Source organism: Hyperoodon ampullatus, assembly GCF_949752795.1.
Source record: "Hyperoodon ampullatus genome assembly, chromosome: 14".
Taxonomy (NCBI): domain Eukaryota; kingdom Metazoa; phylum Chordata; class Mammalia; order Artiodactyla; family Ziphiidae; genus Hyperoodon; species Hyperoodon ampullatus.
Genome location: NC_136927.1, coordinates 53,775,374 through 53,793,147, shown reverse-complemented (window position 1 = coordinate 53,793,147; position 17,774 = coordinate 53,775,374). Strand labels below are relative to the sequence as shown.

At 41.0% G+C, this 17,774-nt stretch overlaps 2 protein-coding genes across 2 annotated transcripts in view; both read left to right on the top strand.

The window, feature by feature from the left end:
* LOC307063081 (cytochrome P450 3A28-like) overlaps positions 1-142 on the top strand; it is a gene marked incomplete at both ends in the record, with an annotated part of 34,261 nt that extends 34,119 nt beyond the window's left edge. Inside the window, 1 exon segment of the mRNA XM_079719065.1 lies at positions 104-142. Within this exon segment, the coding sequence (XP_079575191.1) occupies positions 104-142 (39 nt within the window).
* Positions 143-273: 131 nt separating this feature from the next.
* LOC307063080 (vomeronasal type-2 receptor 116-like) lies at positions 274-16,995 on the top strand (the record flags this gene model as incomplete). Its single annotated transcript, XM_079719064.1, is given in 6 exon segments — positions 274-449; positions 14,929-14,983; positions 16,090-16,557; positions 16,559-16,619; positions 16,622-16,668; positions 16,672-16,995. Coding segments are annotated over 6 exon segments (1,131 nt in total).
* Between the last annotated feature and the right edge of the window lie 779 nt (positions 16,996-17,774).

Genomic DNA, 17,774 nt, shown 5'->3' with positions numbered 1-17,774 from the left:
AAGGCAGATTAGTAGTGATTCAAGGCCAGTGGGTTTAGTTGACTTTCTGTGACCTTTGGGCTTACTGATGACACTGATTGAGTTGTTTATTGATTTTCCACAGAGTAAGAACTCAAGAGAGGTCAAACTGGAGTGTCCATGATGCTTTGCCAAATATCAAGGCAGACAGAGCTCTGCAGATGGAGCACAGGTGGCCCTTCTGTTGGCTGCAGCTCCAGTTCCACTCCCTTCTCAGCACATAAACTTTCCAGCCTCGCTCAATCTCCACCTGACATGACCGAAGCTCCACACTCAGAGGCAGGCAAAGAGCAGCACATGCAGCTGAAGGGAAACTCAGAGGAGGGAATCACGGAGGAAAGTGGCCATGGACCTGATCCCAAGCTCCTGATCCCAAGCTTTTCCATGGAAACCTGGGTTCTCCTGGCAACCAGCGTGATGCTCCTCAATCTGTGAGTAACTGTCCAGGCTCATCTCCTCTGTAACCTTGGACTTGGGGTGCTAATCGTGTCCCCCTTTCCCTTTACTGTTTGAAGATCAAAGTTAATGGAGGGGAAGTTGCTTAATAATTGTGTGCTACAAACCAAAAAGTTTACTATTGACCTTACCCAGATCTGTTGAAGGAGTTAACGCCCACCCAGACCCCCAAGTTCCTATTATTGTAGTTAGGAGGATTTAATGACAATTATTTACTCCTGTGGATGATTTTCTGATTGACTGCCAGTTTGCATAGACCTAGACTAACCAACCAGAATCCAGCAAAGGCAGATTTGAAACAACTGGCCCATGTGCAGTGCAGTCCTCACCCCTTCCCAAGCTTCGGGATTCTGGAGGCAGGAAGAAGGAACTTGGGTTTTTGTCTCATTACTTTCACCTTCTGGGTTCTGTGTCTGCTGCAAAAGACCTCTAGAAGGATTGGCCCCTGTGCCACTTGGGGGTTCCTTCTTCCTTCCTTCCCATCACAGGTATCATTTACACAAGACACCTGGTGTACCCTGACTTTGTTCGGGGTGGGGCTGGAGACTGATCACGCTTCTCTTCAGACTCAGCCCTCCCCCTTTTCTGTGCCCACCTGCACTCCCTTCCTAGGATTTAAGTCCCCCACCCTGTACTATGCAGAACTATCTAGCCCCAAATGAGGAATCTTTAGATCAGAGGAGTCACGGCAGAAATCTGGAAATTTTAGTCATTTCCTTCACCTTTTCTTCCAGTCTCTGGGAGGGTTAGCATTAGTATATACACTTATTTTCACCTTGATCTGAAGTCTGCTAACAGTCTGCAAAGGCATGAGACCTAAAAGGCAGTTTGTATTTAAAATATTTATTTCCCTTTAATACAGTACAGGAGGACGAATCCAAACCACCTAGCGGAGGAATTCCTTTCTTGGCATCATGGAGCAGGGTAGGAGAGCAGAGTGAGTAGGGAAAGCCTCCTCCATGTCACATTTGACCTCTTTCTCCATTTCAGTTTCATTGAGTGTAGGAAATCATGATGACATGAACATAGATAATATATACCTCATTTCGCTTCTTTGAAAGATGGGTGAGAATTCAAGGCATTGTGGTGACAAATTTTCCTTCTGATAACATTATAAAATTAATTGATATGGTTTAATTTCATTCTATTTAATACCAGTTTTTTTTACTGATGTAAAACTATTTCCAGCATATTTTTGGGGGGGATAAAAGAGGGCTGCTGTTCAGTATTTTTTACCATAAAGGTAGGTATATAAACTCACACTTCTAGAACAAAGTGAGGAAAATGAAACTAGTGTAAAGTATGTATATACACCTATGATACAGATTGTTTTAAATATACCTGACAACAGGTTATTTTAATCTCTCAGGGCAGGTGAGTAATTGTGCCTGGAAGCCAGTGATGATGTGAGAGGCATCCAGGTGGGGTCAGGATGAAGGGGGAGAATATTCCTCATTCCTCAGAGCAAACCTCCCTTGGTTCCACAGCGGGTCAGCAGATTTAGCATCTCATCTGCTTGAGGCCTGGGGGAAGGGACACCATCTAAGCCACACTGTGTTGTCCGTCTGGCAGCGGGTCCAGCACTAGACAATGTCACCATGAAGCAAACATTCCTGCAGCCTTAGAAGATACTGATGCAGCCAAGAGTCAGTAGCTGCAGGCAAAGCTCTCCTTAATGCCAACAAAATGTAAAGACTATAAAAATGATTGGCTTTACTGTTAGCCCCTTCCTTTTTACCCAAAGCAGCATTACTCTACCAGAAAGAGGGAAGTTGGAAAGAAAGCAAAGAATTCACCGAGCCCACTTTCTGCCTTGATGTGGAGCCTTGTAAGTTTAGACACTAGACGAAATCTTTCCTTGGGATCAGTGTTCTGACACGGTCGCTCAATTGCTTGGCATCACTTTTTCTTTTTCTTTTTTAATACTTGGAGACTTTTTTCTCTTATTTATTTCTTTTATTTCTTTATTTATTTTTGGCTGCACTGGGTCTTCGTTGCTGCATGTGGGCTTTCTCTAGTTGCAGCGAGCGGGGGCTGCTCTTTGCGGTGTGCGGGCTTCTCATTGCTGTGGCTTCTCGTTGCAGAGCATGGGCTCTAGGTGCGCAGGCTTCAGTAGTTGTGGTGCACGGGCTTAGTTGCTCCGTGGCATGTGGGATCTTCCCAGACCAGGGCTTGAACCTGTGTCCCCTACATTGGCAGGCAGATTCTTAACCACTGCGTCACCAGGGAAGCCCTTGGCATCACTTTTGAATTCATGTAACCCATTGAAAGGTCAGAAGCAGAATTTGATCTGCCCTGGTTGTGATGGCAAAGGAAGGACCTGGGTGGAATAGCCCAGGCCACCCCCTTTTTTGGCAGTTGGTGCTCAGACCTCCACCAACTGCTCTGGAGGAAGGGTAGAAACACCCAGCGGGGCTTGGCCAAAGTACCTATTGGGCCTGTCCAACCGGCACGTCCTTTCACGCAATTTGGGGGGTTTATTTTATCACGTATTATAAGGTTTGCTGGATTTGTAGAGAATATTTGAGTCTTGTACTACCGTAAAGTCTAAACTCCAAACAGGAAGAGACAAAGTCTTAATCAACCATTCCAGAACATTTTATGCTTATTCATTCTATCTTGCATGATACATCTTTTGCTATCCACAGGAAGGTACCTGAAGTTTGGAAGAGCCCCTTATCTTTTAGGGAAAATGGCTTGTAGAGCATGTTGAACCATTTATCCATAGCATACTTTCCTAATTTGCCTCTACTGTGTTAGTCTTGGGGGCCTAGCAAGTTCATGTTTAAAACCTTTGCTGGCAATCTCTTTGCTCAGCTTCTCTTCTCCTCCACTCTGTTATCTCTCAGAAACACAGGAATGAGAATGCTTGCAAGATTTCAAAACCCCCAGCTGTGGGATTCCACACAGGAAACGTAAAGATGTGTTGCCAGCAGGTCTGTCACAGGGAGTGTCAGAACTTACTGGGTTGTGGAGACAGTTAACACAGAGAGACAGTAAAGTAACTGCTTTGTTACTGATATCTTCCAAAAAATGAGTGTGCCTGGGACACTTAGCAGGTGAGTGTCACTGGTTGGAAGACCAGGTACCATGATGGGGGAATGACCTGGAAATGGATCCCTTAGTCATTGATTCCTTTGTACAGTTTCATTCATGGAACATATGGTTAATCACCCTTCTCTGTAGCCCACGTCAACCACATTGCATGACAACAGAGACTTGGGTGTAGCTGAAAGGGGCTCATATTTCCACGATGGCAATGGAATCCTTGAATGCAGTTTGCATTCCATAGAAATAAAAACACTGGTTGCTCCAAGGCCTATTTCTGTAAATAGGTTTCAGAAGAATCAGATCCCAACATGGGGTCAGGGCATAGAGGTAAGGAAAAGCAAGTCTCCAAGCAATCTGTAAGAACACTGTCACATTCGGCTCTCAGTAACTGTTATTGAGTGGACGAAGTTAAGCAAGATTCATTATCAGAACTGAAAAAAAATGTTTCCCCTTTCAACCTAGAATGAGAATCTAAATAAGCATGAATGAATTTTCTGGAAGAATTCCAGCCTCAGCTTCTCAGGAACACTCAAATTTGGGAACATTTATCAAGTATTCAATCTCAGATTGAGATCATGGAGACTTCAGCTGCTTTTAGCTAATCATCATTACCTTCTGGGGGTCTCACAGTGGAGGTGGGGAAGGAAGTGATGAGTGAAGAAAATATGCTTTTGGAGTTGCTGATATTATTTATCACCCACATGTTACCTCCCAAGGTTGACTGTTCCAGTTCTGAGTCAGTGACTGGCCAGCTCCAGCACTTATTCCACAACTCCTGTGACCTGGTTTTTCTCTTTCTTTATAGATATGGGACTTACTCACATGGACTTTTTAAGAAGCTGGGGATTCCTGGGCCAACACCTCTGCCTTATTTTGGAAATATTCTGTCCTACCGTAAGCTATGTGCTGTTTGAACTCTCTCTTTTGATTCTTATGGTTGCAAATCCAAGCTGAGTTCCATCCCAAAAATATACCTTCTCAGGAGAAAGTTCTGAGGTTTCACACTTTTCAGAAATAGCATCATAGGCCCCACCCAGCACATGGCCAGTTTTGTCTATTGTCAGCTGTTAGGAGCCTCAGTTTTTCCTCAGTCAGACAGCCCAGCTCTCTAGCTGATTCAGCACGGGATTTGATGTTCCAACTTGTGAGTATTGTGAAGAGGATTTTATTTCTGCCAGATTCAGATTCCCAAGAAGGATCAGTCCTATTTAGCATTAGGAGAAAAGCATGGAGGGGTTAGCTGTGTAACTATGGCTCATTAGCTGTGTAAACGAGAGTCAGACTTTCCTGTTGGTAGGATAAACTCTGGGTGTTCTTTTATTCTTCGTTCTGGATTGATGGAAACTTCATTGTCTAAGGCAGTCCGAGTATTCCTCATCAGGTAGTTGGCACATACTCGAATTCTCTCAAGACCTGCTAAGTCCTGCAGTTGTTTCTGTGACTCCGCTCCATTGCTACTCAGGACATTTTGGGGGTTTGAGAGATGGAGCAAGAACTTTCTGCTTTGATTCTCGGCCTTCAAAGGGGCGCCTCATGGGTGAGTCAGAGCAGAGAGTGAGTATAACTGAGATAAGATGCTGGTTGTTTATCAACTTCAGATATTTAACCACTAAATGAATTGTGTGGGGTTTTTTTAAACAAAGGCAGAATCACCTATACAAAATCACTAAAAAAGGAGATGATTTGATGAAATTATTAGAAATTTAAATCAGGGAACGGAATGTACTAGGTGAGACATGGACTGTGAATTTTAGTGGAACCTCTGTGGTTAATCCAGTTCTAATGCTTTGCCCATGGCCTGACCCGTGGATGGAAGGTTTCAAGTTCACATCCAGACAGAAATCAGGCAGACACTTCCGTGCCAGCTGCTCTCTGCCTCAAATTTCCTTCCCTGCAGCCCTGGGCTTGTTCCTCAGATTCTAATTCTCCCATCAGAGGCCTAAATTGTCTCATTATTGCCTAAGAACTTCCTGAATTTTATTTCCCTCTGAAAAAGCAAATTTCCTTTCCAGCTTTCTCAGGTCAACCCCTTAGTTGATGGACACCAAGATTCATATTCCTTAGACTTTCTTTTAGTTAAAATAGCACAACTTAAACTTTACAACAAGATTTTTTTATTCGCTAAGGTGAAAACTCAGGGCAAGTGTTTTCATTGCACTGTCCTTAGTGTACTTGTGGCATCTCCCCTTCTTTTCAGTGTTGAGCTGGAAAACAGGAAAGTGAGTCCACTTTGTCATTCATTCATTCACTCACTTTCTCACTCAACACACCTGCCTTAGACTTATTTAAATCTGCTAGACACTAGAGGTCACTGGTGCTTTAACTTCCTGATTCTTAAGAATTCTAGAAAGGGCTCAAGAGATGAACGAAAAGGATGTTTAACTAGGAGATCAAAGTGTGCGTAGGAAACTCTTACTTTTTCTCAGCTTCAGTTCTCTCATGTTTCCCTGGAGGATTATCTCAGAGGGTTATAAGATCTTGGAGACACACATGCACAAGCAAAAACACCTCAGAAAGACAAGGAGTAATTAGTATTTACAGACAAGGGTAAGAGTGACTAAATTCTCCATTTCAAATACATCCTCCATTTACCCTCCTTTCCCCTAAGACATCCCTGAATGAGAGCTTCCTTTCAACTTCCCATGAAAAATAGTAAGACTGATTTCATGGCATTCACGTCATTTTTGTCCCGGTTAAAGGTAGGGCTCAATACATTTAGACTAATAATCTAATTCTGTTTCCCCTACAGGGTGTTTGGGATTTTGACAAGAAATTGTTTTAAAAGTATGGAAAAATGCGGGGGTGAGTATTCTGGAAGCTTCCACTGGATAGACTTGTTATGATGAGGTGCCCCCTGTGGTGTGGAAGACAATCTCAGCCCAGAGCTTCCTAGGAAGAAGTCATCTATTGTAAAGCTTTGGAGGCTTATTCCTCCAGGGATCCCAGATGTCACCAGGTATCCAGGTCCACAGTCTGAATCAGGCCTGGAGAGTCACAGGTCATCACTTTGCTCCAGGCTTTGAGGCCCAGGGACTCCTAGGATCACTTTCTGTCCAGTGTCTCCCTCTCCCCCTTTTCTCCTTTTTTCTTCCTTAGGGCACCTTTTATTGCATAAAATGCATAATTCCAGACCCTTCTAATAGGTGCTCATAAATTTATGTCATTATACCTTTCTCACTGATTCACTTTAAATTATAAGCCAGAAATCATTTTTGTAAGTTTTGGATTTAATATGTTTTTATGGAAACAGGGTTGGGGGGCACAGATAAATAGAATGGGAAACAATTTATGTCCTTTTTTTAACACTGTCTACAAGTATGGAGTTTGGGGTTTTTTTTTTAAGCAAAGAATTTCAGTAGAACTGTGTATAATTAGTTCATTATTCTATTCCTCTGATTTTGAAGAATTGTTGGATATTTCTAACCCACATTTTCCCCAGGTGAGCTAATTGACTTGATGATCTTGTAGAGTGGCCAGGATTGATTGCAGCAGGAGTTCCCTTTCAGAGCTGTTGGAGGTTTGGTGAGAGTAGCAGGCGAGTGGTCATGTAGTGCTTGTTTGCCAGAAACAAGTGGGAGAAGGTTCTACATCTCCGTACCTCTTCATCTTCTCCCAACAAGTCCTCACAAACCATCAGGCCCTGCTGAGTTGGCACAGCCCCAAAAGGCAATGTGATCGAGTGGACAGAACACATAGCCCTTGCATTACCACTGGCCCAGCTCCAACTGCCGCTCCAACATTTAGTACTTTCCAGCTCTGGATGGAGTAACTTTTTCATCATGGATTCCAGTTCTCTCTTTAGAAAATGGTTCTCATGCTTGGGTATAAATATGAACCACCTGGGAGGGCTTGTTAAAACCACAGACTTTGTGGGAGTTCCCTGGCAGTCCAGTGGTTAGGACTCAGCACTTTCACTACCGTGGGCCCGGGTTCAATCCCTGCTTGGGGAACTAAGACCCCACAAGCCACGTGGGGCAGCCAAAAAAAAAAAAATACAGTCTGACTCCACCCACCAACACACTGAACCTAGAGGATCTGGGATGGGGCCCAAGAATCTGAATTTTAACTCAGAGTGTAAGAAATACTAAGGCTGGAGTGATATCATGAGTATAAAGGGTTACCCCAAACCATGATCCCTTCTCTACCCAGGTGTTTTTGAAAAACATGATGGGAAGAAGGGAAATCATCCAAGAAATATGGTCAATCAGATGAAAAAGCAGATTAAGTGCCTCCTCAATCCCTTCTGTCACTGCTTCAACACTAAATGCATATGACACTCACTTAAACCCTCTCAGTTTTAGAATTTTTTTTTGAAATAATGCACTGGTTCTCATCCATTTTTTTAACATTTTTATTGGAGTATAATTGCTTTACAATGGTGTGTTAGTTTCTGCTTTATAACAAAGTGAATCAGCTATACATATACATATATCCCCATATCTCCTCCCTCTTGCGTCTCCCTCCCACCCTCCCTATCCCACCCCTCTAGGTGGACACAAAGCACCAAGCTGATCTCCCTGTGCTATGCGGCTGCTTCCCACTAGCTATCTATTTTATGTTTGGTAGTATATGTTTGTCCATGCACTCTCTCGCTTCGTCCCAGCTTATCCTTCCCCCTCCCCGTGTCCTCAGGTCTATTCTCTACATCTGCGTCTTTATTCCTGTCCTGCCCCTAGGTTCTTCAGAACCTTTTTTTTTTTAGATTCCATATATATGTGTTAGCATATGGTATTTGTTTTTCTCTTTCTGACTTACTTCACTCTGTATGACAGGCTCTAGGTCCATCCACCTCACTTCAAATAATTCAATTACATTTCTTTTTATGGTTGAGTAATATTCCATTGTATATATGTGCCACATCTTCTTTATCCATTCGTCTGTCGATGGACACTTAGGTTGCTTCCATGTCCTGGCTACTGTAAATAGAGCTGCAATGAACATTGTGGTACATGACTCTTTCTGAATTATGGTTTCCTCAGGGTATGTGCCCAGTAGTGGGATTGCTGGGTCGTATGGGAATTCTATTTTTAGTTTTTTAAGGAACCTCCATACTGTTCTCCATCGTGGCTGTATCAATTTACATTCCCACCAGTAGCACAAGAGGGTTCCCTTTTCTCCACACCCTCTCCAGCATTTATTGTTTGTAGATTTTTTGATGATGGCCATTCTCACTGGTGTGAGGTGATACCTCATTGTAGGGTTTTTTGTGGGTTTTTTTCTGTACGCAGGCCTCTCACTGTTGCGGCCTCTCCCGCTACGGAGCACAGGCTCTGGACACGCAGGCCCAGCGGCCATGGCCCACGGGCCCAGCCGCTCCGCGGCATGTGGGATCTTCCTGGACCGGGGCACGAACTCGTGTCCCCTGCATCGATAGGCGGACTCTCAACCACTGCGCCACCAGGGAAGCCCTCATTGTAGTTTTGAGTTGCATTTCTCTAATGATTAGTGTTGTTGAGCATCCTTGTTGGCAATCTGTATATCTTCTTTGGATAAATGTCTGTTTAGGTCTTCTGCACATTTTTGAATTGGGTTGTTTGTTTTTCTGATATTGAGCTGCATGAGCTGCTTGTAAATTTTGGAGATTAATCCTTTGTCAGTTGCTTCATTTGCGAATATTTTCTCCCATTCTGAGGGTTGTCTTTTTGTCTTGTTTATGGTTTTCTTTGCTGTGCAAAAGCTTTTAAGTTTCATTAGGTCCCATTTGTTATTTTTGTTTTTATTTCCCTTTCTCTAGGAGGTGGGTCAAAAAGGATCTTGCTGTGATTTATGTCATAGAGTGTTCTGCCTATGTTTTCCTCTAAGATTTTAATAGTGTCTGGCCTTACATTTAGGTCTTTAATCCATTTTGAGTTTATTTTTGTGTATGTTGTTTGGGAGCGTTCTAATTTCATTCTTTTACATGTAGCTGTCCAGTTTTCCCAGCACCACTTATTGAAGAGGCTGTCTTTTCTACATTGTATAGTCTTGTCTCCTTTAACAAAGATAAGGTGACCATATGTGCATGGGTTTATCTCTGGGCTTTCTATCCTGTTCCATTGATCTATCTTTCTGTTTTTGTGCCAGTACCATACTGCCTTGATTACTATAGCTTTGTAGTATAGTCTGAAGTCAGGGAGCCTGATTCCTCCAGCTCCGTTTTTCTTTCTCAAGATTGCTTTGACTATTCAGGGTCTTTTGTGTTTCCATACGAATTGTGAAATTTTTAGAACAAGAGTTCTTGACATGCCTGTGTCAGGTCTGGCACTATATTGGCAAATTCAAAAATTTTATCTTATGCATATATGTGTGTGTGTGTGTGTGTGTGTGTGTGTGTGTGTGTGTGTGTTATGTAATTCATATATATGTATATGATTGTATAATTACTTTAGACAGTATTTTATCCCCATTTTGCCGATGAGTAAAGTGAAGTTATAAGACACTAATAATGATAGCTAAATGAGGCTGAATTTGACTCTCTGGTCAATATTTTCTGAATTGTGTGAATAGATATTTTTCAGTTCTCATGTTCTCAAGCACTTCATCAAGGCAGTAACTGACAAAAAATACCTATGTTGGGTTTGACACTACAGTTGTTAATTTACAAAATTCATCTAAGTACATATATATATTGATAGTATATACTATATATAGTACTATATATATCATATCACATATGCAATTAATATACATATCATATAATATTAAATATATACATTTACATAGATATATATACTGTCATTATAGTTTATGAAGTTGCTTTCATAGGAATTACCTCATTTGATTTTTATAATAAAAGTGAGTAATTTTTTAAATTTGAAGTTTAAAAGGGATAAGAGTCTTTCCAAAGTCATACAGCTGACAGATGTTGTGTGTCCTCATCAGAATTCTTTCTACCAACCAACCACATCTCTTCCAGCTCCACTCCTTTCTGAAGAGCATCCACTTTAACAACAGTGCTAGGGACCAGGTATATTTGGATCAGCAAAGAATCTCTGAGAAACAGTATGATATTCTCAACTTTTGGAACTTTCCCGATGGACTTGGGCTTCAGGTGAAAGTAGGACAGTTTGTCCCACAGGCTCCACGTGGACAAGATTTTTCCATCTATGAAGAGTTGATCGATTGGGCCATCAGATTTAAAGAGGTTGGTTGCTGGATATTTATGACGCTTAGGTATTTAGAACAGAGCTGGGTCATGAGCACTTTGGTGACCTCCTCCAGGTCAACACGAGAAGCCGAGCGCCCCCTTCTAACTTGAGTGATTTTCTAAGTTTCCTTCAAATTTGAGCAATTTTCCCTTGCTAGTGCCTAACGGATTTGGGAAAAATACATCTAATCAAGTATATGCTCCTAACATTTGGTAGAGTTAGTGTCATGCAGTACAGAAGAGCATCCAATCCAGTCAATGAAGGGGCTCCTTTTTCAAAGTAAACCTTGTTGGTTGTCCCTGAAATACTCTGGTTACACAGGAATAGATCACATGTGCAGGTTTCAACAAGACTTTCCTCTGATTTCTCAAGACTCCTTGCTCTGTGTGCAGCAAAAGCAGTGGCCCTGGATGGAGGAAAGCTCCCCAGTGGGGACAGGCTGCCTGCTACTTTGACTGCATGCACTGCCCAGACAAGGAGATTTCCAATCACACAGGTACCGATCAGGAGGAATTTCCTTCCTCACCCTTTCATTTACATTCTTATTTGTCCCCCAAAAGCAAAGGATCTAGACTATGATTGAAATCTTCAAGTTCCCTCATTTACTCAGCAATTTCACTATTAAAGTTAATCCCTATGAAAGGGATATGAATTAATATCCCTATGAAAGGATACTCTTCTCTTTGGTTTATTCCTACTCATCTTTTTGACCCTTAGCATTATCTTCTCAAGAAAATATTTTTAAGGACCATCTCAGAAGGACCTATGTTTGTTTCTACCAGGAAACTTAATACACAGTATTATGAGTATCTTGGTTTTATTGTACATGTTACTCTCAACCAAACCCTGATCACACTGAAGGTTGTATCTTATCCTGCTTCCTTTCTCACGTGCCTAGCACCATTCATAACACAGATAAGTAATCAGAAATATCTTGTGTGATTTCACAAATGAAAAAACGTCCTGTATTGCTGCTGTGAGCCTGTATTGTACAATGTGCTGAGGATAAATTCCGGTACCCCTCATTGTTCAATCATGCCTGTGCTCTGCTAGTTCAGAGTCAAGGAGAGGAGATGAACATGAGAGCTGACCACACGGACCATGGCCACTATACAAAAATGTGGGGGAGGATCTAACATTACTTTGGGAGGTCAGAGAATTTTCCACAAAGTGTGCAGGTTTTATTATTATTATTGTTATTATTATTATTATCTTATTTTTATTTTTTTTTGCGGTACATGGGCCTCTCACTGCTGTGGCCTCTCCCGTTGTGGAGCACAGGCTCCGGATGCGCAGGCTCAGCGGCCATGGCCCACAGGCCCAGCCGCTCCGTGGCATGTGGGATCCTCCCGGACCGGGGCACGAACCCCCGTCCCCTGCATCGGCAGGCGGACTCTCAACCACTGGGCCACCAGGGAAGCCCCGGGTTTTATTATTGACTTCTGAAAGTTGAAAAGGATTGTATCAGCTGAATAAAGGGAGGAAGAATTCCTTGTCAGAAATAAGTGGTACATTTTTCCCACTCTTCAGGGACCTGGAAAAAAAAAGAAGTCTAATGGGGCTGAAAAACAGCAAGTATAGGGTGGGATGGTGGGACCCCATGATGGGAAGTGACAACAGTCTTGTACTGGAGACTTTTCACACCATAGCTAGTATTTTGGATTTGCCAACAGACAAGCTAATTAAATGATGAGAGAGGGAAAACACCCCCCACCAATTAAATTTGTGGAAACATAAATTGGTCACTTTCCTTCCTGTTATTTAACATCGAAGTTCTGAGCATCACAACAATGCATGGAACAAAAGGGGTCATATTTATAGAAAAGGAAAATACAAGAGATTAAAGTACATCCTTTTGTACCAAAACTACTCCAGAGAATCAACTGAAACAGTATAACTGCTAAAACTTTCATGTAAAATCTCCTGATTCAAGATACATATATAAAAATACATGATTTTTCTTTTTATAAAAATAATCAAGTAGATGAAATAAAATATTCCGTTCGGATAGTAGCAATGTACAATATATCTCGGGATAACCTTAAGAAGAACTGCATGGTAATTATATCATCAAAATGCAAACTTCTGGAGAGGTGTATATCTTGATTAAATGAAAGAATGAACTTTGACTTCTTTAAACCCCCTGACTGGGCTCACCCTCGGGCCAATGGTGAAAGCATGGAAAGTTATAAAAAGCAGTAGGTGGTCTAACTTGCTCAGTTCTGGCAAATTGATGTAGAATACCTCAAGAGCAGAATTCCTCATGCTCCTACCCCATGCCTCTTGAAGTTTGCTTACAAGCAGTGATGACAGTGTAAAATAGAAAATGTTATGGATATGACTTACTTCTCGGGTAATTGACTGTTAGGTCAGGTGTGTACCCAGGAGCTCTCAGGAGAACACAAGCTCAAATGAATCCTTTCAGGGAAACTCAACCTCTTCTTCAGCATGAACCCTTTGCAAACTTGGCTGCTGACTAGCTCACTTCGAATTAGTGTTGGCTTTATTTGCACGTTTTTCTCATTAGAAGCTCATTGTCATCAGTCGGGAGGTCATTGCCAGAGCAGCTTGCAGTGGATCCTGTGCCCTGAAAAAGAGCCCTTTACCTTGCTTGATCCGATTTTTACTATGTTCTGGGCTTCACACACATTTGGAATCAAAAGTACACCGAACACTGCAAAGTTCTGCCAGTTTTCTCTCCCTGTATCCACAAATCAGGCTGTAAAGTAGAATTTTTCCTGAATTCACTAATTAACTCCTCTTATTTCTGTCTGCTTTACTCGATGACCTTCCTCTTTTCTCTGTAACAGATTCCCCTTCCTGTCTATATAACATCTCTTTATTTTACAGAATACAAATTTGGAATTTGGAAACATCCTAATCTACTCAGAAATAATTAGTAGGCTTAAAGAAATTTTAAATAAGAAACAATGCCAGAACCCTCATTTTGAAATCAGGCAAAATCATTTCAAATTTCATTTGTAAGAAAAATCAATTCCAAGAAAATAATTATGTAAGAGAGTGATTAGGGTGAAAACCCCGTTTAAGATATTGAAGGTTATTAAAAACTACTCTTTCTTCACCATCGTTAAAGCACTCTTGTTTAAAAACAAGACAAAACTGATCATTTTGCCACAATTGTGTAAGTCCAGTCTATAAATAAGTACACAAAAGTGCAGCAACTTTTCTATGGACAAATAATAACCGTATTAACTCTATGGCAGAAAAATATTCCAAAATGTAGGTATGCATTTAAAATATTTAGTAATAAACTGCAAGTGCACAAGTCTGATACAAAAGTATTCTAAAATTATTTGTTGGGGAAATATGGAGTCAATAGTCCTGACACAGGCAAGGGATGCTACTCAGGTGAGATGATTCAAGCTCAGTCTAGACACAGGTGTTTATAGTTAGTTACGTGGAGAAGGGAGGAAATGATGCCTCAGGAAGAAGAGAACGCAAGTGTGATTCACACAGGTATGAGGACAAAGGAGCATTCTGAGAACTGAAGGTAGATTTCTTTCAAGGTTTTGATAGTAATGAAGGATCTCAAAGGGCTGCTCACCCAACAGGGCACCAGGTCCTGATCAGTTGAGCTGAAGATTCCATTAAACCTTCAGGAAACAGGTAATTTCCACTCAATTTAATAGTACCATAATTTTTTTAAAGAGGAAAGCTTCATAAATTTTATGGTTTGCTTTTGTTTATTATAATTCAGTATAAAATTCTTGCCAATATTTGGACTACTGTGAACTCAGGTCTGCCTGACTCTAATGTTCTTTCAAGTTCTTTTGTTAGAAAACATTTAAAAATTTTAGTCCCGGTTGGCTGTGGTGTGCTATTTATTTAATGTACTTGATTAATCTTTTCTAAGGCTTTATTTAAAATTTATTAGCATTTTATAAATGAGATTGACCTATGGTTTTCTTTTTGATGATAAATTTATGAAATTAAATTTTGAGAAATTCATATTGAGATAAATATCAAAATACAGAAATTTCTCTAAACCCTGTAATTCTAAGAGAATGACAGCTTTTTAAGAGAAAAGGTTGTAATGAACATGAAAACTAGCAAAATGTGTATAAGGGAAAGATCACAGGCTTTGGCATCAGACAAACGTGATTAGGGCCCAGACAACGGTAAGGAAAGTGAGGTGCAGGAGGTACAAACATTAACGAGGCACTCGGGGTCTTGCAGGGGCAGGCTTGGCACCTGAAACAGAATCCTGCTTGAATTTTGCCCCTGTGGGTGTCCTATTTGGCTCACCCTAATTCAGCCCCCTGGTCACGAGTCTACATCTAGCCCTGCTCGACCTACCTCCAAGATCTCGGGTGAGTTACTTCAGCTCTTTAAGCCTCAACAGTTTTCTTCTGCAAAGTGGTTGCTTCTATCTACCTACCTCCTGAGATTCTGTGAAAATTGAAGGGGAGATATTATATGAAGCAAATTGCCTGGAGTATCACAGGTACACATTAGAATTGGTTTCTTTAGCCTCCCTACTCCACGGCCTCAAAAAAAAAAAAGTGCTGCAGGAGAGGTAGGTAGAATGTAGATAATAACAGAGCTTTTTGCGTGGTTGAGAGTTAGGACTCAATCTAGAACAGTGATTCTCGAAGTGTAGTACGTATACCAACAGCATCAACATCACTGGAGAACGTGTTAGAAATGTAAATTCTGAGTTTCCCAATCAGAAACTCTGGTGGGGAACCAGCAAACTGCTTTAACAAGCCCCGCATATGATTCTAATGCATGCTAATGTCTGAGAATCACTGATCTAGAAGAACATGAGAATAATTGTGGCATTTGAATCAAGGAAGTAGTATGAAGGGATTTAAATAATAGAAACAATAATACCTGTGATTGAATGGATGAGAGATGAGAGGGCTTCAAGACAGAAGACAGGGAGACTCATTAGGGAGTTATTCTGTTAAAATACAAGTTATTCAAATTGGAACAACATAGTGAAAGTGATAATGAACAGGACGTAGGTTTGCAATGATGTGGATAACAGAAATAATGTAAATTTGTAGCTTCTTAAGTGAGCGTTTATGCCTTGGTGCTCTCTATATGTGCAACAGTTGGGACATTCTCTAGGTCACTGCAGGTTATCAATAAACGCTTGCTTTTGAGTGAATGAATCCAGGATATGTCCTACTCTGCCCATATCTAAGTGAAATAGTTGGGTGTAATTTTTGTTTATATGAAAGAACATGTTCCTTTGCATATGTAAGATAAACAAAAGAGGTGATGTTAGGTTCATTGGTCCTTGATATACTAAGAAACACTAGACAGCATTAACTCAGAATTCTTCACTCTGTAATGTTCCTTGATTTGGTGTCAAATTATAGAAATTTGACCACATGTAAATATTTAGGGAGATCAAGAGAATTACTGAACCCAAGGTAATGGCACCTTGCTTTTCTTGCTGGATGTGAAGCAATGTATGAAGTGTCCAGACCCTCAGTACCCAAATAGTGATCAAGATCATTGCCTCTCAAAGGCTGTGACCTTCTTGTTCTATGAAGATCCTCTGGGGATGGTCCTTGCCTGCACTGCCCTTTGTCTGTCTGTCCTCACAGCTGTAGTTCTTGGCGTCTTTGTGAAGTATAGGGATACCTCCATAGTCAAAGCTAATAACCGGGCTCTCAGCTGCATCCTGCTCATCTCCCTCATCCTGTGCTTCCTCTGCTCTTTCCTCATCATTGGCCATCCCAACACTGCCACCTGCATCCTCCAACAGATGACATTTGGAGTCGTGTTCACTGTGGCTATTTCCACCATTTTGGCTAAAACCATCACTGTAGTCCTGGCTTTCAAGGTCACAACCCCAGGAAGAAAGATGAGGCAGTGGTTGCTTTCAGGGGCACCCAATTTGATCATTCCCATCTGCTCATTGATTCAAGTGACTCTCTTGTGCTGTCTGGTTGGGAACCTCGCCCCCTTCTGTTGACATGGATACACATTCAGAGCTACCCTCCTAATCATTGTGTGCAATATGGGCTCCGTTGTCATGTTCTAACTATCCTTAGGATACTTGGGCTCCTTGGCCCTCTCGAGCTTCACCTTGGCCTTCCTGGCCAGAAGCCTGCCTGACACTTTCAATGAAGCCAAGTTCCTGACATTCAGCATGTTGGTGTTCTGCGGTGTCTGGATCACCTTCCTTCTTGTGTATAATAGCTCCAAGGGGAAGGTCATGGTGGCTGTGGAGATCTTTTCCATCTTGGCTTCCAGTGCTGGGTTACTAGGATGCATCTTTGCCTCCAGGTGCTATAATATTCTCCTTAAGCAAGATAGGAATATCCTGCCAAGATTAGGGGGTAAAACAAACTCTGGGGAAAAATAAATATTTAAGGCTTTACTTCATGGATTTCATAAAACATTTAGAAAGCTTTAAATTAAGCAATAATTTGAAGAGTTCACTCCTCACACCCTGCCATGAGTACCTCAATGTTCTAACATCATTTCCTCCTTGATTTTCAATGCTCTGGTTATTATAAACTAAATTCCTAGATATAAATCTGTATTCTGCACTCACTATTCTTTCATTGATTCTTTCTCTGGATTAATACCATGCTGTTTTAACTTTCTGGATTTCATGGTATGTTCTGACAGTTGATAATACCTGTTCTTTGTTATTGTTGTTTTTCAGTTATTTTCTGTTTATTCTTACAATTTTCTCTTTGACTTTTTGAATGGTCTTGGCAAATTCCATAATACACAGTAAGAGATTTGGATTGGAATCATTTTGAATTCAAAGATTAATTTGAAGAAGGACTGACCTCTTTGCAATTAAAAGTTTCCCACTCAGGAATGTGCATTATCTCTATTTATCTTAGCATTTTCAGTTTATTTATTAATGTTTTATTATAGTTTCTGACTGGTTATTTGGGTTGTTAAGTAATGTATTGTTTCTTGTACATTTCTTGAGCTTACTTGTTTGCTCCTGTTAATTGTAAATTGATTCTTTTGGTCTTCTAAGGTATGAAAAATACTGTAAGGTTTCTTTCTGCTCAAGATAACTTATTTCTTTCCTAGTCTCTTGGCAAGATTCTTTAATACAATGCTTAATCATAGCAGTAATTGTAGTTTTGTGTCTTGGCTTTAGTGGGAAAACTTCTAATG